This window comes from Hibiscus syriacus, unplaced genomic scaffold, assembly GCF_006381635.1.
Source record: "Hibiscus syriacus cultivar Baekdansim isolate YM2019G1 unplaced genomic scaffold, ASM638163v2 tig00110450_pilon, whole genome shotgun sequence".
In the NCBI taxonomy this organism is placed as follows: Eukaryota; Viridiplantae; Streptophyta; class Magnoliopsida; order Malvales; family Malvaceae; genus Hibiscus; species Hibiscus syriacus.
The window spans coordinates 6,072,153-6,095,138 of NW_024062743.1; the positions used below are offsets into that span (position 1 = coordinate 6,072,153).

Sequence of the window (22,986 nt, forward strand, 5' to 3'; positions counted from 1 at the left end):
CGGCCAGGAACTTGGAAATTTCTCCATCGTGCGTGTAAATAAACGCTATAAACTGGTAAACGGCCAAACGCGTCTTTACCTCAAAAAAATAATTAAAAAAAATACTTAGGATGAAATTGCATGTTTAGTACCTTAACTATTATTTTTATTTCATTTTCGTCATTTAGCTACTATTTTTTTCAGATTCATACCTACTGTTATGTTTTGCTTTCATTTTGGTCATCGTCGTCAAAAAGTAACAGAACTGCTGGTGTGAGAATTTTAAAAAAAATCAATGATGATGCGGCATTACCTTATAGTCACATGTCTTCATCATCGTTAATTCTTTAACGGTGGGTGAATAAAATGAAACTAAAATGTAACGTTAAGTATGATTTTGAAACAAAAAAATAAATGGGTGACTGAAACATAACACAAATGATAGTTGGGGTCCTAAAAGTGTAGTTTACCGAAAACTTATTAAAAAGAAAAAAAAGAAACAAAGCCATTTCTTGCACTATATATAAGCATGTATGCCCTCGTCTCCATCATTAATTCTTCCATCTTAATTCAAACAAACCCAGAAAACCAAATTGATCATCAAATCCATGGCTTCTCTCAAATTCCCCGTCTTTCTCTTCCTCTCTTCTCTTTTACTCCACGCTTCTCTGGCCGAGATTATTTGCGAAGATTTGCCCAAAGATGTGTGCGCGTTTTCGATAGCATCGTCTGGGAAGAGATGTTTGTTGGAAACGGCGATGGGGAAAGAGGGAAAGGTAGAGTATCAGTGCCGGACATCGGAGGTGGTCGTCGAAAGAATGGCGGAGTACATAGAGACTGATCAATGTGTTGCCGCTTGTGGGGCCGATAGAAACTCCATCGGCATTTCATCCGACGCACTCCTCGACTCACAATTCACTGCCAAGCTTTGTTCCACTGCTTGCTACCAGAAGTGCCCCAACATTGTTGACCTTTACTTCAATTTGGCCGCCGCTGAAGGTATGAAATCGCCACCTCCGCTTTTACCCACCACGGTCGCATGACATGATTCTATATTAAAAGATGAATTTTTAGAAATTTTAGAGTAAACTATATGCTTAGTATCTTAATTATAACTTTTATTTTGTTTTGGTCACATACCATTAAAAAATTAACAGTAACGCTTATGTGTACCATGAGACACCACCATGTTAGTAGTTTTATTATTTTTTAGCGAGTGGCCAAAATGAAATCAAAGCATAATGTTAAATATGATTTTGAAAAAAAATAGTTAAGTGACCAAAACTGATCAAAAGTAATATTTAGGGTATTAAATATATAATTTATCCAAATTTTAAAGAGATAACAAGCTTATAAATTTTATAAGGAAACAAATTATCAATAAAAAATAGAATAAAAGTATCTAAAATTATATAATAATTGTTCGAATCAAACTATTCATGCTTTTCTCGTATAACACTTGATCCTGTGTTCAATGGCATGATTAATGTATATTTTGGTTTGCAGGAGTGTTTTTGCCTGATCTTTGTAACGCTCGGCGCTCCAACCCTCGGCGGAGCATGGTGGAGCTTATAGCGAGCTCTGGCGCTGCAGCTGGCCCTGTTTCCAGTCAAGCAGCAGCTTCATCTGCCGTCGAAGCCCCTGCCCCATCTCCCTTTTGATGATCCAAGTTGCTTTTCTTTTTTCCAACAATTGTGATTTCCTCGGAATTATGTTACTTCGAGATGTAGATGAACACTTTAGAGAGATCTTTACTTTAGAATTTCAGTGTATGCTTATATGATTTGATTTTCAATTTTTTAATAAAAAAGACTCACACGTCTTCTATTTATCATCAACTAGGGTTGAATACGTTTTGGCCTCTAACTTTGGTTTTCAAATGCGATTTGGTCCCTAACTTTGGTTTTGATATGTAATTTGGTCATTGACTTTTGTTTTGATGCAATTTGGGCTCTAAATTTGAGTTAGATACAATTTGGCCCCTCACTTTAACTTTGATATGCAATTGGGCCCTTGATTTTAGCTTTGATATGTAATTTTACCTAACTATTTTTTATATAAATATATCCTTAATTAAATACTTGTATTTGTATTAAATTAAAATTCTGCTATTCCTGGTTCAATCTACCCTCCCTGGATGCGTGTCTAAATATTAGGGGTGTATAAAGCTGACCCGACCTGTAAAACTGACTGAAACCGACACGAGTCAAAACTGTTTTTGACCTGCGTTGTGGCGATTCGAAACCGACTCGAGTCAGAACTGGTGTTGGCTTGAACCCGAGTTGGACCTGGAAATTGTGGATCTGAACCCAACTTGCACCCGATCTAAGAACGACCTGAACCCGAATTGAACCAAAAAATATGATACCCCAACTCGAACTGCATCCGACTGATATGAACCCGAACTCAAGATTGACCTGATAAATAACTGGTATTACCCGACTTGTTTTCAACCTGACCTGTAATTGACTCAACCTGTAAATGATCGGACATGTTGTTGAAATGATCTAATATTTACCTGACTTATAAGTAATAAGTTACAATTAATATAATTATGTTATTTTAAATTTATAATAAACTTATGCTAATTAAATTTGTATATTATAAATTTGATTTTTATATTAATTCCAATTCTTTATATTATTTATAATTCTTATATTATAAATTTTATTTATAATCATTAAATTAAATTTAATTATTGTCTTATTGAACATGGTTTTATTATATTATATAAATTGAGTTAAAATATTCATAAATCTAATTTACTTTTAATGTGAAAATTGATTAATAATTTAAGTATAACTTAACTTAAAATTTTAAAATAAATATATATTAGTTGAATAACATAACAAATACTAAAACAAAAAATTTATAAATGAATACGTTAATTTTATCACACTTGAATACACTAAAATTACATTAAAATTAACTAAACAAAATAAATTTATGTTGAAATAAATGCTCTCAGATCTTATACCTAAGGTTTTACGAGGCTAAAAGCCTAACTTTACTACCATAAATATCATCATCGAGCCTTTATACCTAAATGCTGCCAACATGTTTAATTATGAGCAACTTTCTAGCTTTAAAAGACAAAATGCTACCAACATAATTTAACATGAGTAACTATTTAGATAAGAATTTACAAGGTATAAAAATTTCCGACTTTACCAAACCCTTACAAATATCATGTAAAAGCAAGTAATATCAAACAAATATCAAACATAAGCAAACAATATAAAACTTAATCAAGCAGAATCAAGCGCCAACTATTCCTTCTTGTAAGACACACTACAAAATAAAAAGAATTATTAATGAAATAAACATAACAAATATAAAATATTAAGTTACCTTTGAAGGGAAGAAACAAGACAAAATCTCCGATTTCAATGGTTTCAGTGACCATTAGACACCCTAAAAATTTAAAAGGAAAATTAAAATAATTAATAAAAAAAATTTGAAATATTAATGACATTAACATAAAAAAAAACAATTTGGCTTACCTTTACATAGAAGACTCGTTAACCACAGTAAAACATTCTTCATCCTTATCCTCCGACTCAAAACCATACAACCAATTACGAGTTGTTACAAAAATCTCAATATTTTTAGGTAAGAGTTTAGCTTTTAATTTGTTCAAAATTTGACCCCCATACTAAAGGACGATTCAAATGCAACTGAAGTAATTGGAATAGCCAATATGTCTCTCGCTATGCGAGAAAGTACCAGATATGAAATACTTTGATTTTTCCAATACTCTAAAATATCAAAGTAGTTTCTCCAGTATGAGGTTCAAGAGGCAAACTGATGTAAGAATCAACATCAAAATTGTAATAACTAACCTGAAATAGATCTGATTTTCTAAATGTTCGAGGCTGATTGGAACTTGAGTCACTTCTTCCTAAGGATGTGTTACTTTGGACATAAGAAGAAGAGGAAGAACCACAAGTTGCATTTTTTTTGAATAAAATACATATAACTCAAGAAACTCATTATAAATGAGACTTACCCTTTGTTGAACCTCATCCTCAACATAAAGAACATTGTACAACTCTTTCAGAAGTTGTAATTTATATTAAGGATCAAGTAAAACAACAAAGGATAGAATCGTTGAGTGATTAGACCAATACTTCTCATATAGTTCATGCATGGGTCCTGTCATTGCAGAAATACCTTCATAGGGATCATTATGAGCATTACACAATAATTTTTCAATTGCATCAACGTTAACCAAATACAAGTTAGAAGTGAGATACTTAGAACCAGAGAACAGAGTAGTAATTTCATAAAAAGACTCAAGAAAATCACAGATTGTTTGAACAATTTCCCACTCATGATCAATAATGAAATCCAACTCATTTTCCTTATTAACAAACAAGTTAATTTCTAATCTAGCCTCAAGTGCCCTACGAACCATCAAGTAAGTATAATTCCATCAAGTAAGAACATCCAATACTAACTTACCAGAGAAAGAAAATCACAGTCTTTAACAGCTAATTCAAATGCACAAAGTTGAGAGTCAGAAGAATCAATAAACTGAACAATCTCACACAGTTTAATAACAAAAGAATCAATTACCTTCAAACCTTTTTGAACTATCAAGTTCAAAATGTGGACAACACACCTTATATGGAAGTACTTACCATTGCAGGGAAGAGGAGAAATGACATTCAAATCATCTGTTAGCCACCTGACCATTTTATCATTTGTAGAAGCATTATCAAGTGTAATGGTAAATGTTTTTTTTTCAAGACCCCACTCACATATCATCTTTTTAACAAACTTAAAGATTGACTCACCATCATGAGGAAGAGGAAAACGATGAAAATTAAGTATTTTAGACTGAAGTTTCCAGTTATTATCAACATAATGAGCAACAAGAGCAAAATAAGAACGTGAAGTGCAGGCAAACCAACCATCACATGTAAAACAAACACAACTTGAAACAATATGCATTGAATCAAGTAGCAATTTTTTATGCTTTTCATGCTCCAACGTACAATACTTAGTAACATTATACCTAGATATATCCTTAACAGATGAATTAAGGTAACGATGCAAATCCCTAAGTTTTTCATGCTTAACAATATTATATGCATAACCATGACACAAAATAGCCTCAACAAACAATTCACAGTATTTTTTTTATCAAAAGAACTTACCAAAGCAGGATTTTTCAGCAAGATATTCCTTATAAGATTGGAATTTCTTAGTATGCTTTCTAGGGTTAGATGTACCAATATAAGAATCATCTTTATACCTTTTATTTTTGCAATACTTACACTCGACATAAACAGAACCATCGACATATTTGATGAAGGTGTAATTCTCCCAAACATGAGAAGTTCTTCTCCCAAACTCGGCTGAACATTTAGCTTTCCTCTTAGATGATTTATTGATATCAACTACTTCTGATAGTATATCATTTACATCACCTTAAAAAAAACCAGGGTTAGTATACAAAATTAAAAATGATATATATATAAATAAAAAATATACAAAAAATGAATGGGCAATTTACCTTTTTCAGAATATTCTTCATTCTGATCTATTGGGTTTTCTCCTACAAAATAAATAAAGAATATATTAATTTGAATATTAAAATAAAAATGAAAAAAGGGAATGAGAAATACTTGGATAATTAAACTCATAAGATAAAATATCCATGAAACCGTAGAAAAAAATAAAGGTTTTGAATAGTTTGGATTCGGGTTCGGGTTCGGGTTCAGATTCAAATTTGGGTTTGGATTGGGTTTGGGTTTGGATTCGGGTTTAGGTTCGTGTTTGGGTTCAGGTTTGGGTTCGGGTTTGGTTTCACGTTCGGGTTCGTGTTCGGGTTCGGGTTCGGGTTTGGTTTCAGGTTTGGGTTTGGGTTTTGATTAGGGTTTGGGTTTGGGTTAGGAGATAGAGAATATGAACAATGGTGGGTTTGATATAAACAAACAATTTGTGTTTTGATTTTTAGTGTTTGTAAGGATCAAAGAAGGGTTTCGGGATGAACAAGGATGAACTAAAATTTGGGTTTTGTGTTTGATCAAAAAAACCAAGTTGGTTTTAAGTTTTGGGTGTTTGTAAGGGTTTGGGGAAGAACATAAATGAACACGGATGAACAATAGATGAACTTTTGGGTGTTTGATCGAAAAAAATAAGAATGGGTTTAGGTTTTTATGTTTCTGAAGATCAAATAATGGTTTGGGGAAGAACTGGGATGAACACGGGATGAAGTTTTGGGTGTTTGATCGAAAAAAAACACGAAATGGTTTTGGTTTTGGTGTTTTTGAAGATCAAATGAGGGTTTTTGGGATGAACACGGATGAACAATGGTTGAAAATATGGGTGTTTGATTGAAAAAACCATGATATGGTTTGGGTTTTGGTGTTTGTGAAGATCAAATGAGGGTTTTTGAATTTATATAGTATAAATTATATAAGTATAAATTATATTATATAGTATATAAATATCAACTATAGTATATACTATATAAATATCAACTATAGTATATAGTTTATATATAAAATATAGTTTATATAGTTTTTATATATAGTTCATATGTAAATTATACTATATAGTATATATAGTGTTTATATATAATATATAGTATATAAATATCAACTATAGTATGTAGTATATAAATATAAACTATAGTTTATATATATAGTATATACTATATAAATAGTTTATATAGTTCACTAATAAACTATATATATAATTCATTTGTAAACTATAGTTCATATATAAACTATATAGTTTATATATAAATATCAACTATAGTATATAGTTTATATAAACTATAGTTTATATAGTTTTTATATATAGTTCATATGTAAATTATACTATATAGTATATATAGTTTATATATATAATATATACTATATACTATATACTATATAAATATAAACTATAGTATGTAGTATATAAATATAAACTATAGTTTATATATATAATATATACTATATAAATAGTTGATATAGTTCACTAATAAACTATATATATAGTTCATACGTAAACTATATAGTATATATAGTTTACATATAGTATAAGTTAGTATATATTATTTATATATAGTTTGAATACTACTATCTATAAACTATATAGTTTATATATAATTCCATAAATTAACCCTAAACCATATATACTATATATATAAACTATATAGTGTTGAGTTAATCGATCGATGTAATTGGCCAAGAGGGGGGTGAATTGGCAATAAAAATTTTGGTGGAAGCTTTTGCAGAAAATTGAAAAGATTTGCACAACGATTTAGTGTGGTTCGACTTTCTCAACCAAAGTCTACGTCCACTACCTTAGCTATCCACACTAAGGATTTTCCAACAAATTCACTAATTTGTTCTTTCTTTTGAGGCCAAAGAGATAACCTTACAACTCCCTCAAGAATATACCCCAATTCTTGAGAACACTCTTTCTCAAAGAGAAGATTACAAATTTGCAAACTTACAAGGAAATCCTCACAAGGTAGATTGTTTGTACAATTCTAGAACAAAGAAAAGAACACTCAAAAATGAATACAATTGAGTACAAGTAGTGTTCTTGAAAGCAAAATGAATATTGAATGAAAAATAGGCTTGAAATGCTCAAACTTGAGGTTTGATGTTTTCTCTTTGATTCTCTATTGATTCTTGTTTCTTGTGTTTTCTTGTTGTTGATCAATGACTTCTAAGCTTGTTTAAATACTCCTTCAAATGATTCTAAATGTTGGGGATGATTAGTGGAGTCAATAGAGCCGTTTAAGCATGAAAACAATTAATTAAATCAGTTGGGAGCGTCAGTGCATCGATGCATACCCAAGGTGCATAGGTGCATCAAGTGTAAAATTCAAATATTTTGACCGTTGGACCCTTAGTGCATCGGTGCACTAAGAGTGCATCGGTGCACTAAGAGTGCATCGATGCATGAAATGCATTCAATGTTTCAAAATAGCCGGAGTGCATCGATGCATGGCTGGTGCATCAAATGCATTCGATGTTTTCATAAAACTCTAAGTGCATCGATGCATAGTATGTGCATCGATGCATGAAATGCATTCGATGTTCAATTTATTCCATGGTGCATCGATGCATGGATCGGTGCATCGGTGCATCACTTTGAAAAATTGATTTTAGGCTTGATTTTGGTTCAAAATACTTTGTAAAAATTGTTTAAAAAATATATTAAGTATAAAACACAATTTTACACATTTAGTAAGGTTTGAAATTGATCTTGAAGACTTGGAGTAATAATTTGATATTCGAGTAATTAAATCGAATATACTTAGAAAATCATTTGTAAAATCTTAAAATTCATTTATACTTAATTTGTTATATCGAAACATCAAAATGTTTTCAACAATCTCCCCCTTTTTGATATAACAAAACATGTGTGTAATTTTAAGATTTTCTTTGAAAATAAATTTTTAAAAATTACTCCCCCTTACTCTAACACTTCTCCCCTTTAACATTTTTACACTTCTCCCCCTTTTTGTTAAATCAAAAAGACTTAAAAATCGATTTAAACAAGGTTTTGAAAAACATAGCCAATTGATTATAAGTATATTTATAGCTTAAGCTGCTAAGATCAAAGATCAAAAGAGAGATTAACCATTAGTTTCATAATCAATATTCATAATCAAAATGTGAAATGGCATAATTGGTCATAATGAACTAATATGTAAATGATGCAAAAATTAATAAACATTAAGCTGAAAATAATAAAGTTAAAATCAAACCAAATATATATAATAAGTTCAGTCACCCAAGCATCCAATACATATCTCCTAACAAATTCAAACATTTAAGGATCCAAAATAAACAATCCAGAAACATCAAAATCAATCCAAGTTTTAGAAAACCAATAAAGCATAACAAGGAAACAAATATACTCCATCGGAGGATCGGGAGGAGGAGGATAATGAGCTCGAATTTCAAGAGTGAGAGCGTCCATTCGTTCACACATTTCCCGCTGAAACTCAGTAATCTGAGACTCCATGGAGGTAAACCTCAGATCAAACGACTCTAAGAAAGATAAAAAAATATGGTGGCGTTTGATCTTCTTGATGTGCTGGTTCCGGTGCAGGCTCATCGTCTGGTACGTGATCGTCGATATCTTGCATGAGATGCTGAAATTCTGGATCATCGTCAGTAGCCGGTGCCAGAGGAGGAGGAGGAGGAGGAGTACGAGAAGAGCTAGGAGCAGCTCGTGAAGAACTCGCTCCCTGAGTTTGCTTACCAGGTCGAAAGACCTAAAGACCGATTACCTCGTCTTGTTTCCAATCGGCTTTCTTCAACGAGATGAGATTGATTGGGTTTTGGAGAGGAATAGGATTGTCAAGAGATACATTTAGACCGAGTTTGATAAAAAGGTTACTAAGAAGACATCCATAAACTAATGTTTCGACATGTTTTGAAGGAACAATGTTTATGATATCCACTAGTTGACTAAAAATAATGTGGGCAGATTTATTTTGTTTTTATTCTTGAGACAGTGCATCCACCATAAATCCCTAGCACGAAGAGTGGAGTACCTACCTCCGGATGGTCTAAACCACCAAGAGATCATTAAATGAAGAAAACGATCGTGATGAGAACGTAGAGTACTAACACTAGCATTTGGAACATAGGGATAATCCACAATTTCATTCTCATTAAATAAACCTTCGTCATCTAACCCAAAATGGAAAGCTATAGTCTCAGGGTCAACATTAATATATTGGCCTAAAAGATATGATCTAATTGCTATAGTCCCACATTGAGTTTGGTTTTGAATGCATACCGCATTGGAGTAGAAAATGCGGACTAACTGATGATAGATGATAGGTTTGAGGTGAAACATTTTATCAAACTTCAAAGTTTTAAGAATCGGAAGGTATTCGAAGTCAATATATATCATGGCTTGAAGAGAAGAAATACGCTCTTCCCGGATTCTATAGGATTGTAAAGAATTTATGTACCTAGAGTACAAGTCGTCTCTACAAAGCTCAGGCATATTAAAATAATCCTATAAGAGATGTAGGTGGAGGAGGAACGGGATTAGGAGGTTGGTTTGAACGAGAACGACTCAATGAAGTTCTAGGGCGTCTGGGATTAGACATGGTTTAGGAATCGAAAAAGGAATGAAACCTGCAATTTGAAACACATGTATGCACAATAATCAATCCCAAAACTCAATTGAGTCCTCAATAATTCAAGGTTCTCTAAACCGAATCCTAATGGGCAAGGTTTTGAAAACTATTTGAAAATAATTTTTGAAAACTATTTGAAAATAATTTTTGAAAAATCATAATATGTATAGTTTTCATGAAAACAACATAAATAAATCAAAAACATCAACTTTAAAAATTAAATTCAGATTTTTGATTTTTTTAATTTCGAAAATTCAAAAATTCTTTGAAAATTTGTGAGTTTTTGATGAAATTGGTTGTAAAATCTAGTTTGAAATCATCAAACAATCAATACCCGATATAATTTTCATCCTAGAACTAATTAAGACTAGTCCTAAGATCAAAATATGATAAACTAGAAGTTTTTAGAAAAATACCTTGAAAATTTCGGATTGATGAGAATGAGATGTTGTGTTGCATGATTTAATGATAGTAGCAGGATATAGAGATGAAAAGCTCGAAGATTCCGACAAATTTTCGTTGATTTTGAGCAAATGGAGATTTAGAGAGAGAGAGGCGGCAATGGAGTGTTTTTGAGGGTTTTGAAACAAAGAAGAGAATCAGGGTTTTTAACCAAAACTCGATGGATGCATCGATGCATGGCCTTGTGCATCGATGCACATTTAAGGCATGCATCGGCGCACCTTCATGGTGTATCGATGCACATTCAAAGGGATGCATCGATGCACTGTTAAGTGTATCGATGCACTATTAAGTGTATCAATGCATGAAGCACAAAAATGACAAAAATCCATTTTAAACACTCAAAAATGCTAAATTAATTAGCTCTAGTGGTATTGGCAACTCATATAATGAAAATTAATCATGTTCAATCAATCAAATTAATCCTTAAACTATATTTGAACATAAAATTAATTTTCACCAAAGAACATAAACCCCCTAACTAATAGCAAAGAATGCAATAAAAAATTATTATTATAAGCATTTCTCATTTATTCTTAAAAGTGCTAAAATTATTTTAAACACTAAGTGAAGATAGGTCAGTTAAACCTAATTCTCTCCTAAGTGTCCAAAATCTTTCTTTGTCTAAAGGTTTTGTAAAAATATCCGCTAATTGATGCAAAGTATCAACAAATTCTAGAACTACATCTTCCTTAGCGACATGGTCTCTAATGAAGTGATGTCTTATTTCAATATGCTTAGTTCTAGAGTGTTTGATGGGATTTTTAGTGAGACAAATAGCACTAGTATTGTCACACTTGATAGGAATGGTACCTACTTCAATTCCATAATAAAAAAGTTGTTGTTTCATCCATAAAACTTGTGCACAACAACTACTGGCTGAAATATATTATGCTTCAGTGGTAGATAATGCAACACAATTTTGTTTATTTGAAAACCAAGAAATCAACATATTTCCAAGGAATTGACAAGTACCGGAGGTGCTTTTCCTATCTAATTTGCATCCTCCATAATCCGCATCAGAGAAGGCATTCAAGCTAAAACTAGAGTCTTTAGGATACCAAAGTCCTAAATTATGAGTGTCCTTAAGGTATCTAAAGATTCTCTTAACAGCTAGTAAATGTGATTCCTTAGGGCATGATTGAAATCTAGCACATAAGAAAACACTAAACATAATATCCAGTCTACTTGCGGTTAGATAAAGCAAAGAACCAATCATTGACCTATATAATTTAACATCCATACATTTACCTCCTTCATCTATGTCAAGCTTTTTTGATGTGCTCATTAGAGTGTCATGCGGTTTCCCATTTTCTAGTCCAAACTTCTTGAGCATGTCTTTGACGTACTTAGCTTGATTGATGAAGAAGCCATTTTTTCTTTGCTTGATTTGGAGTCCCAAGAAAAATGAGAGCTCCCCCATCATGCTCATCTCGAATTCACTTTGCATTAGCTTAGAAACTTCTTGGCAAAAAACATCATTAGTAGAACCAAATATTATATCATCAACATAAATTTGAACTACTAATAAATCTTTACCTTTGTGCTTTAAAAACAATGTAGTGTCAACCTTCCCTTTTGAAAAACCTTTTTCAATTAAAAAATTTGACAATATTTCATACCAAGCTCTAGGAGCTTGTTTTAAACCGTAAAGCGCTTTTATCAATTTAAGAACATGATCTGGAAATTTTGAATCTTCAAAACCTAGAGGTTGTTCCACATACGCTTCTTCTTTTATAAAACCATTTAAAAATGTACTTTTAACATCCATTTGATATAATTTAAATTCATGAAAGCATGCAAATGCTAATAACATTCTAATTGCTTCCATCCTAGCTACGGGAGCGTATGTTTCATCATAGTCTATGTCTTCTTCTTGAGTATACCCTTGAGCAACAAGTCTAGCCTTGTTTCTCACTATATTACCACTCTCATCAAGCTTATTCCTAAATACCCATCTAGTACATACAGTAGATTTATTACTAGGCCTTTCAACTAATGTCCAAACTTTACTTCTCTCAAATTGATTTAACTCTTCTTGCATAGCCATAATCCAATGTTCATCTTTTAATGCTTCTTTAATATTCTTAGGCTCTATGCATGAGATAAATGCAACATAATTACAAATATTTCTAAGAGAAGATCGAGTTGTTACCCCTTTGGATGGATCACCTATAATTTCACCATCCTTGACATAGTTGTACTCTCTTGGGTAAGATACTTCCCTTTCTTCAATGGTTGGATTCTCGAGAAGATCATGGGTTTCCTCATCTTTCGTTTCTTCCGTTGATGATGGTTCTCTAACGTCCTGTCTAACGTCATTTGTATTTATAACACCTACATCATCATTCAAACAAGAATCCTTCCTCGGAAGGAGATTATCATTGAAAACAACATGTATAGACTCTTCTACAACCAAAGTTCTTTTATTAAATACTCGATAAGCTTTAGAATTTAAGGAATAACCCAGAAAAATTCCTTCATCACTTTTAGCATCAAATTTGCCAAGATTGTTTTTACCGTTGTTTAAAACAAAACATTTACATCCAAAAGGATGGAAATAGCTAATGTTAGGCTTTTTATTTTTAAAAAGTTCATATGGAGTTTTCTTTAAAATAGGCATAATCATTACTCGATTAATAACATAACAAGCGGTATTTGTGGCTTCCGCCCAAAATTTTTTTGGTAAATTGTTTTCACAAAGCATGGTTCTAGCCATTTCTTCTAAAGTTCGATTTTTCCTCTCAACAACTTCATTTTGTTGAGGGGTTCTAGGTGCTGAAAAATTATGGCTAATACCATTTGAATTACAAAATTCATTAAATCCAAGATTTTCAAATTCAGTTCCATGATCACTCCTAACACTAGTTATAGAGTAACCTTTTTCATTTTGGATTACTTTTGAAAACGTGATGAATTTTTCTAATGCTTTATCTTTAGTACTTAAGAATAGAACCCAAGTATATCTAGAATAGTCATCTACCAAGACAAATGCATATTGTTTTCCACCCAAGCTAGTAGTTCTAGATGGCCCAAAAAGATCTAAGTGGATCAATTGTAATACTCTACTAGTTGATACATCGTTAATGGATTTAAAAGAAACTCGCTTCTGTTTTCCTTTAGCACAAGCATCACATATTTTATCATTATCAAATTTTATTTTAGGCAATCCTCGAACTAAATCACCTTGAATTAGCCGTTGCAAAACGCCCATATTAGCATGTCCTAGTCTCCTATGCCATAACCAACTATCATGCTCATCCTTAGCAACTAGGCATAAATTAGTCATATCAATAGAATCTAAATGCACTATGTAAATGTTTCCTATTCTATGATCAACAAACATAATCCGATTAGATGCAATTTCAATAACTTTACAACCATTAGTTACAAACATGACATTGAATCCCTTATCACATAATTGACTAATACTCAAGAGATTATGCTTTAATCCATTCACATATAAAACATTCTTAATTTGTATGGAAGAGGTATTGCCTATTGTACCTATACCTTCAATGTGACCTTTTGAATTATCACCAAAAGTCACTTCTCCTCCATTTTTGGCGTTAAGCTCTATGAACCAGCTTTTGTCCCCGGTCATGTGTCTTGAGCATCCACTATCAAGGTACCATGAGTATGAATTTGTTTCCCATGCCTTGTAGCAATGCTCCTTTTCCTACAAACATAGATTAATTTCTAATTTTTAGTACCCAAATTCTTTTGGGTCCATATTCATTAGTTTCCAAAATCATAGGCCCCTTAGGTATCCATTTGTGTAGGATATCCTTATCTTTAGTAGTAATGAGTCCTTTAAGAACCCACATACTTCTAACGATTTTTCCATTAGAGGTTCTTCGGGGACCTCTATGATTGTAGTTTTTAAAACTTTTTCTAACAAAGTTGGATTTTGAATTTTCTTCATTTTCAAAACGTTTTATTCCAACTTTATCAAACGAAGCTTTAAGATCATCAATTTTCTTTTGATGATCATCATTGACCTTTGAAATTAAATTTTGCAAATCCAAAATTTTCTTTTCAAACTCTTCTAGTTTGATTTGCAAATCTTTGATTTTACTTTCAAAATCATTGTTGGTTTTGGATATGAGTTTATTTTCATTTTTCAATTTTGAGACATCATTTTTATATTTTAAAAATAATTTCTCATAATCCGAAGACAACCCATTATATTCCTCTAATAACGCATCATAAGATAAATCATCTAATTCAAATGAGTTAGAGGTTACCTTAGAATCTTCCCCGAATGCCATCAAGCACAAGTATGCTACTTCTTGTTCCTCTTCATCGGAACCTTCTTCATCGCTCCATGTAGCCACATGAGCCTTGTGCTTATTCTTTGATTTACTATTTCTCTTCAATTGTGGGTAATCATATTTGACATGCCCTGGCTTTTTGCATTCATATCAAATGATAGGGCCTTTCTGTATGTTTTTCTTCTTCTCCTTCTCCTTTGGTGTCTCGTCAATCTTATTGAGGTCCACCTCATCTTCAAGCATCATTTCATGAGTGAGGAGGGAACCGATTAGCTCTTCAAGAGTTAAGGACTTTAGGTTCTTAGCCTCGATGATTGCCGTATTCTTGGATTGCCACGATTTTAGAAGTGAGTAAACTAACTTCCTCACAAGCTTTTCATTTGGAATGATCTCTCCATATGACTTGATACCATTGACAATCGTTGAGAATCTATCCGTCGTAGCTTTGATATATTCATTTGGTTTCATCTTGAAATTTTCATAGCTATGTGTTAGAAGACTAATTTTAGATTCTTTTACCTCGTCGGTGCCTTCATGAGTGACTTGTAGTTTATCCCATATTTCTTTGGCGGCTGTACAAGATGAAACTCTTCCATATTCATCTGGTCCAAGAGTACAAAATATGATATGGATGGCTTTGTAGTTGAGCTGGAACATTCTTGTCTCTCATTCACTCCACAATCTTGGATGAGTGAGAGGCTTGATATATTCGTCTTCTACAAGATTCCATGCTCCCATATCACTTGCTTGAATGAAATACATCATCCTATTCTTCCAATAGGCATAGTTAGCTCCACTGAAGAAAGGAGGCTTGTTGACGGGCATCGAATCGAGACCGGAGTTGACATTTAAAGTAGAGGCCATTGATGACTTGATAATCGATGTAACTCTTCCCGAATTGACTCAAGAGGCGATTAAACCTTAAAATGAGTGAGGCTCTAATACCAATTGTTGAGTTAATCGATCAATGAAATTGGCCAAGAGGGGGTGAATTGGCAATAAAAATTTTGGTGGAAGCTTTTGCAAAAAATTGAAAAGATTTACACAACGATTTAGAGTGGTTCGACTTTCTCAACCAAAGTCTACGTCCACTACCTTAGCTATCCACACTAAGGATTTCCCAACAAATTCACTAATTTGTTCTTTCTTTTGAGGCCAAAGAGATAACCTTACAACTCCCTCAAGAATATACCTCAATTCTTGAGAACACTCTTTCTCAAAGAGAAGATTACAAATTTGCAAACTTACAAGGAAATCCTCACAAGGTAGATTGTTTGCATAATTCTAGAACAAAGAAAAGAACACTAAAAAATGAATATAATTGAGTACAAGTAGTGTTATTGACAGAAAAATGAATATTGAATGAAAAATAAGCCTGAAATGCTCAAACTTGAGGTTTGATGTTTTCTCTTTGATTCTCTCTTGATTCTTGTTTCTTGTGTTTTCTTGTTGTTGATCAATGGCTTCTAAGCTTGTTTAAATACCCCTTCAAATGATTCTGAATGTTGGGGATGATTAGTGGAGTCAATAGAGCCTTTTAAGTGTGAAAACAATTAATTAAATTAGTTGGGAGCATCAGTACATCGATGCATACCCAAGGTGCATCAAGTGAAAATTTCAAATATTTTGACCGTTGGACCCTTAGTGCACCGGTTCACTAAGAGTGCATCGGTGCACTAAGAGTGCATCGATGCATCAAATGCATTCGATGTTTTCATAAAACTCTGAGTGCTTCGATGCATAGTATGTGCATCGATGCATCAAATGCATTCGATGTTCAATTTATTCCATGGTGCATCGATGCATGGATTGGTGCATCGGTGCATCACTTTGAAAAAATTGATTTTAGGCTTGATTTTGGTTCAAATTACTTTGTAAAAATTGTTTCAAAAATATATTAAGTATAAAATACAATTTTACACATTTAGTAAGGTTTGAAATTAATCTTGAAGACTTGGAGTAATAATTTGATATTCGAGTAATTAAATCTAATATACTTAGAAAATCATTTGTTAAATCTTAAAATTCATTTATACTTAATTTGTTATATCGAAACATCAAAATGTTTTCAATATATAGTTTATATTAATAAACTATATAATTCATATATAATTTATATATAAACTATATAATTTATATTAATAAACTATGTAGTTTATATATAGTTCAATAGTTCATATATAAACTATATATTATTATAGTTTATACATGGTATATATAGTTTATACATAATATATATATATATATATATATATTATTGTTGTTTTAATTTTTTTCTAAATTTTTGAAATGAATGCAATTTAGTCTATTTTACAGATTTTTTTCATATTTTACAATCATTTCGATTTGATCCCTTTGTGTTGTTTAATTTATTTAAATTTTTATTTATAATTTCATATTTGTTCAATTTAGTCCTTAAAATTATATTTGCATATGAAATTGACCCATACTTATTACTTATTTATATTTTTTAATTGACCCATAACTTCTTAAATGGGAATAATTTAGTACTTTTTTGTATTACTTTAACCTCACATTTTAAAATTATTTCGATTTGATCCCACATCAATGTGTGTTGCTTAATTTATTTAAATTTTAATTTGTAATTTCATATTTGTTCAATTTAGTTCTTAAATTTGTATTTTTCATAAAATTGAACCATGATTATTTATATTCTTAGTAATTTACTCTAAACCATATACAATTACAAATTGCAATTCAACGCTCACGATAGACGAGAATAATTAATCCAAAAATAAAAATTAACCCGATTTGAACTCAATCCCTATCTGATAGAGATCCGACCTGAATTTTATCTGCCAATGATGTGAGCCGATCTGAACGAGATCCGCCTAAAGTCTATCCTAATCTGAATTAACCTGGTCTTTAACTGCTTTGGACCTGAACTGTTTTTACTTGAAGTGACATCGATTCGAACTGAAAGTAAACTAACTTGAACCCGAACTGTACCTGGTGTCAAATCAACCTGAAAATGACCCGACCTGATTTGACTTGGACCCGACCTGATCCAAGTCGAAGCATCAAATTTACCTGACTTGACCTGTATTCGATTTTACCTGACCTGACAAGATCCGATTGAAACCTGAACGATTACCCGATTTTACACCCCTAGTGAATATGGTTGCTTTTCTTACAGCTGTACAACAAGTTAATCCAAGTGGGCCTGAATTGTTTTCCCAATATATGTGTCTAGATCCTATTGTTAGTTGTCATAACGTCCTGAAAATTTGAAAAAAAAGAAGAAAATTTAAGATTCATTTTTATTAAAATTGAGTTTCTCTTTTAAAATTAAAAATATAATTCGAGAGAGTTACCACCAATCTTTGTTTATAACATGATTGGATCATCTAATAATATTTTGTTATTTTTTTAATTTTAATTTTTAAAATTTATTAATAAAAACACTTTTTGCTGTATTTTTTTAGGAAAAAAATGAGTTCAGAAGTCGATTACGTGTGGAGAAGGGTTAACACCCTCACAACACTCGAAAATCGTTACCTAGTCAATTAATTATTGTCTTTGCAATGAAATTTTACCATTCAAGTTCTAATTTAATTAATTATCCCTTTTTAGTTAAATAAATACAATATTATTTAACCAATTAAAATTCTATAGAGAAAAATTATCAATTTGTTGTATTAAAATTGAGAGAATTAACCACCTAATATAAAGTAGGACGACATTGTTTCCTTTTCCAACTAAAGCGATGAATTGCCAATATTTCTTTTCAAGAATTTTAAGTTAAATTGACAACATTTATCATTTCAAGCCGATAGGAAACACCATCTAATAAAGATAGAAAGGTGATTTCCCCCCAAATTTCTTATGTTTTAAAAATTTTAATTTTATTTTTTTAATAATTTTTATGACATGACATTTTTAATTGTATTTTATAAATATATAATTAAATTAAAAAGTTGAATTGAATTTAAAAGTTAAAGTGACTAAATTAGTAGTAATTTGAAAGTTAAGTAATTAAATTAAAAAAAATTAAACTTCTATGATCAAAATAGAAGTGATAAAATAGTTGAGTGATTAATGGTACGAAAAATAGACTTTTTTATTTTGAGTTATTCGAGTCGATTCACTTTTCGAGTTCGAGTCGAGTTGAAATAAAAAAAACATAAGATAAGACAGATGATTTTCATTCTACCAAACGAGGTTATAAAATTCAATATTTATAAATAAAATAAAGAAGAAACATAATAAAAATTGATAACATTATTTTCTTTAAGAAAATAACATTGAATATGAACAACTATATATAATTAGGGTAAAATATACAAATTGTCACTCAACTTTCTTTTACACACCTATTTTAATTATTAAAATTTAAAAAATTTCAATTTAAACGTTAAAATTTTTAGTCGCTCAATCATTTTTCTCTAACTCTACTGTGGCACGACATTTTTATTAATTTTTAAATTACCATGTGGACATTAAATAAAATTTTATTTATATTATTATTTTTATACTTTTTGACTTTTCACCATATCTAAGGGTAAGCGTTCGATCGAGTCGAGTAAAAATATTTTGAGTTATTCGAGTTGACTAGTCATATTTTACAACTCGAACTTGACTTGAAATTTTTTTCAAATCAAGCCGAGTTTAAGAAATTTGAGTTGAGTTATTCGAATCGAATTGTTCGAGTTTCTCTATAAAATAATATGTTTTCATTAAACAACGGGCCTCATCTATACCCACTATAGATAGATAGCATGTTTCAGATAGGCAAATATATCACTATTTTATTATTTAATTTTCATCCCCATCACTGTAAATTCTGCTTCATCCTAAACTACTTCATCTCAAAGCTTCAAATCTTCTTTTAATTATGCTAATTGATTATTTCAAATGAATATGAAAAATTTACACTGAAAATAAAGCTCATTAAATTAAAAGTTCCTTATCACAAAAATGTGGGTGGCAATAAGTTCATTGCAAATTTTGATAAATAGAATAAGGGAATTCCATCAACATGTATTGTTACCAGGACTTCGACTAGAAGAAAAGCTAGCAAGGATGAACATCAAAGCACACAATCAACCATCCGAACCCAAAAAACCACAAGGAAGGAGGCCATGGGAGTGGAGGAAGAAAACAAAAAATTTGAATCTGCCGGAGATTGAGGTTAATGATCAGAGGAAGAGTGGCATGGTTGAGACTCTATTGTCGAGTGGTAGGAGAAGGCCCGGTGAGACCACCTACGGTAGAAGGCGGGTGAGATTGCTGGAGAAGTGTGTGGTCTGATTGAGCATCAATGAGATTGAGAAAAGGTCAGTGAAGGTTGATGAAATGGTAGAAGGTGTTGGAAGCAAAAATGGCCAATCTAGAGCAACATCGAACTGATGCTGTTTTCGGTGAGAATTAGGGAGTAGGCATTTTGACCTTCTCGCGTTGTTAGCTGTTAGGTCTGCAAAGGAGTTTAGAAAAACTGAACTTAAGTAATAAAGTATTAAACGGTGTAGTTTTGAAATTTTAAGCCTAAATATCAAAACGACGTCATTTTGAATTTCGGTTTTTCAAGTTGAAAAAATCTCAACTCGAAAACTGAATAAAAAATTTGAGTTGCCTCGAAAAACTTGAAATTGAAAAAAATTAATTTTTTGAGTCGAATTTTGATCACCCCTAACCATAACCCCTTGTTGTTCATCTTCAGTTGGAGCCTTCACTACCAATGTTCCTTACCAGTTGAGTCTCACTCGAAAAAATGATGTGTTATCCAGAACCCGTCTCATCATTGGAATTCCAACCCAATGACCATCTCTTGGCTACATCCGTCTAAAGAGCATAAAAATCAAGATCTAAGACATGTCATGCCATGCCATGTAGATATGCAAGACCTTGAATTTCAATCAAAAAGTGTTAGGTATGGCTCATATACCAGTTGGAGAATAGATGCTGAAGCAGAGTACATTGTGAATAATAAAGACAACAACTGCTCATCGTTCTTGAGAACGTAGGCACATTGCCGAACCTCATTAAATATTGTGTTCTTTATTTGTTTTACTACTTGTTGATTTCCTAAGTTAATTAGCATGTTTTCACAACAATTGGTATCAAGAGAAAGATTTGAGATGGCTATGTCATGTGCGGAATTCCAAATGGTGAAGTTTAACAATCATGGTAACTTTGAATTATGGAAAATGAGAGTAAAGGATTTGTTGGCGCAACAAGGGATTTTGAAGGCTCCACGACCTCAAAAGCTAGAATCGATAAAGAACGATGATTGGGAAGAACTACAGCAGTGAGCGGCAGGAACCATACGATTATGTTTGGCAGACGAGGTTATGTATCACGTAATGAGTCTGTCGTCTCCAAGAGAAATATGGAAGAAATTGGAAAGTCATTTTATGTCAAAATACCTAATTAATAAACTGTATCTAAAGCAGAGGTTGTATGGCTGAAGATGCAGGAATGTCATGATTTGGCGAAGCACATGAATGTCTTCAATCAAATAATTATAGATTTGGTTCAACTTGATGTGAAGATTGAGGATGAAGATAGAGAAATGATTTTGTTGTGTTCATTGTCTTCCTCTTACGAACACATGGTGATTACTCTTATAATATGGGAAAGAAACAATAAATGTTGAAGAGATTACTACAGCCTTGTTGGCTCATAACCAGTGGAAGTAGAATGCAGGGGATAGCTCTCATGCTGATAGTTTATATATAAAGGGTAATCAAGACTGTGGAAGAAAATCAGAGAATGAGGGGTCTGGAAAAAGAAATTTTAGATCAAAGTCTAGGGGTAAAAAGGCAATTCATTGCTACAAGTGCAAGGAGCCAGAACATATGAAGAGAGACTATCCAAAGTGAAAATAGAAGACTGATGAGAAACGTGATGAATCATCCAAGTATGTGAATGTGGTGCAGGATGACAATTCAGATTACAGTGATGATAATATGCTTTTTATTTCGACAACTCAGTTGACCGATGCATGGATTCTTGATTCAGGATGTTCTTATCATTTAACGCCTAACAGGGAGTGGTTTTTGACATACAGATTCGTTAATTTTATTAGGCACTTTGCATAAGAATAGTTTTATTCCTAAGGTAGATGAGGATAGGTAAACCAATAGAGTTTTTTAAAGGTGCACTGACTGTGATGAAAAGAAATATGACTGCATGGAATATCTATAAACTGTTTTGGAGTACAGTTGTATGTGGAGTTCATTCTGTTAAGTCATATGATGATAATACGAAACTATACATATGTGTTTTGCTCATCTTAGTGAACATGGAATGGATGAATTGCATAAAAAAATATGTTGCACGGTGTTAAAAGTTGCAAGCTCATTTTTGCAAGTTTTATGTTCTTGGTAAACAGACTAGAGTTACTTTCAAGATTGGAAAACACAAACTGAAGGGATTCTTGATTAAGTGCATTCTGATGTATGAGGGCCTACTAGAAAATCATTATTGGGTGGATTTATGTATTATGTTACATTTATTGACGTTTTTTCTAGGAAAGTTTGGGTGTACTTCATAAAACAAAAATCTTAAGTTTTTGCCAAGTTCAAGCTGTGGAAAGTTGAGGAGGAGAACCAAACTGGTAGAAGATCAAATATTTGAAGATTGATAATGGCATAGAGTACACAGATTCACAATTTAAGAAATTTTGTGAGGAGCATGGGATTCAAATGCATTTTACAGTGCACAAGACACCACAACAAAATGATGTTGCAAAAAGGATAAACAAGTCATTAAATGAAAGGGCAAGATGTTTGAAACTGAATGCATGCTTCTTAAAAGCTTATGGGCAGAGGCTGTGAGCATGGCATGCTACCTCATTAACAAATCACCGAGAGAATCATTAGGTGGAAAGGTTGCAGAAGAGATATGGACATGTAATGCAGTTGATTTTGGTCACTTTTGAATTTTTGGTTGCCTTCTTATGTGCATATACCTGGTGATGAGAGATCAAAGCTTGATGTAAAGTCAAAAAAGTGCATTTTTCTGGGGTACAAGAAAGATGTCAAGGGATACAAGTTTTGGGATCCGATTGCAAAGAAAGTGGTGATTAGTATGGATGTGGTCATTGATGAGAAGTTCATGTTGCATCATGTAGAATAGAATCTAGTAGCAACTGAGAGAGAGGAAAGTTCTAATCCAACTTCTGGTTGTTATAGT

At 32.1% G+C, this 22,986-nt stretch overlaps 1 protein-coding gene across 1 annotated transcript; it reads left to right on the forward strand.

Annotated features, from left to right (window-relative positions):
* Positions 1–524: 524 nt before the first annotated feature.
* On the forward strand, positions 525–1,817 carry LOC120125949. The gene is made up of 2 exons (XM_039144264.1): positions 525–978; positions 1,486–1,817. The coding sequence occupies exons 1-2, from the start codon at positions 588–590 to the stop codon at positions 1,638–1,640; spliced, it is 546 nt and encodes a 181-aa protein (XP_039000195.1). The 5' UTR covers positions 525–587; the 3' UTR covers positions 1,641–1,817.
* Positions 1,818–22,986: the final 21,169 nt, after the last annotated feature.

What these genes read in the sequence shown, in the direction of transcription:
- LOC120125949 (XM_039144264.1), top strand. Translation starts at nt 588, where the DNA reads ATGGCTTCTCTCAAATTCCCCGTCTTTCTCTTCCTCTCTTCTCTTTTA. An exon ending in CAATTTGGCCGCCGCTGAAG is followed by an intron (nt 979 to 1,485) that starts GTATGAAATCGC and finishes TTTGGTTTGCAG; the next exon opens with GAGTGTTTTTGCCTGATCTT.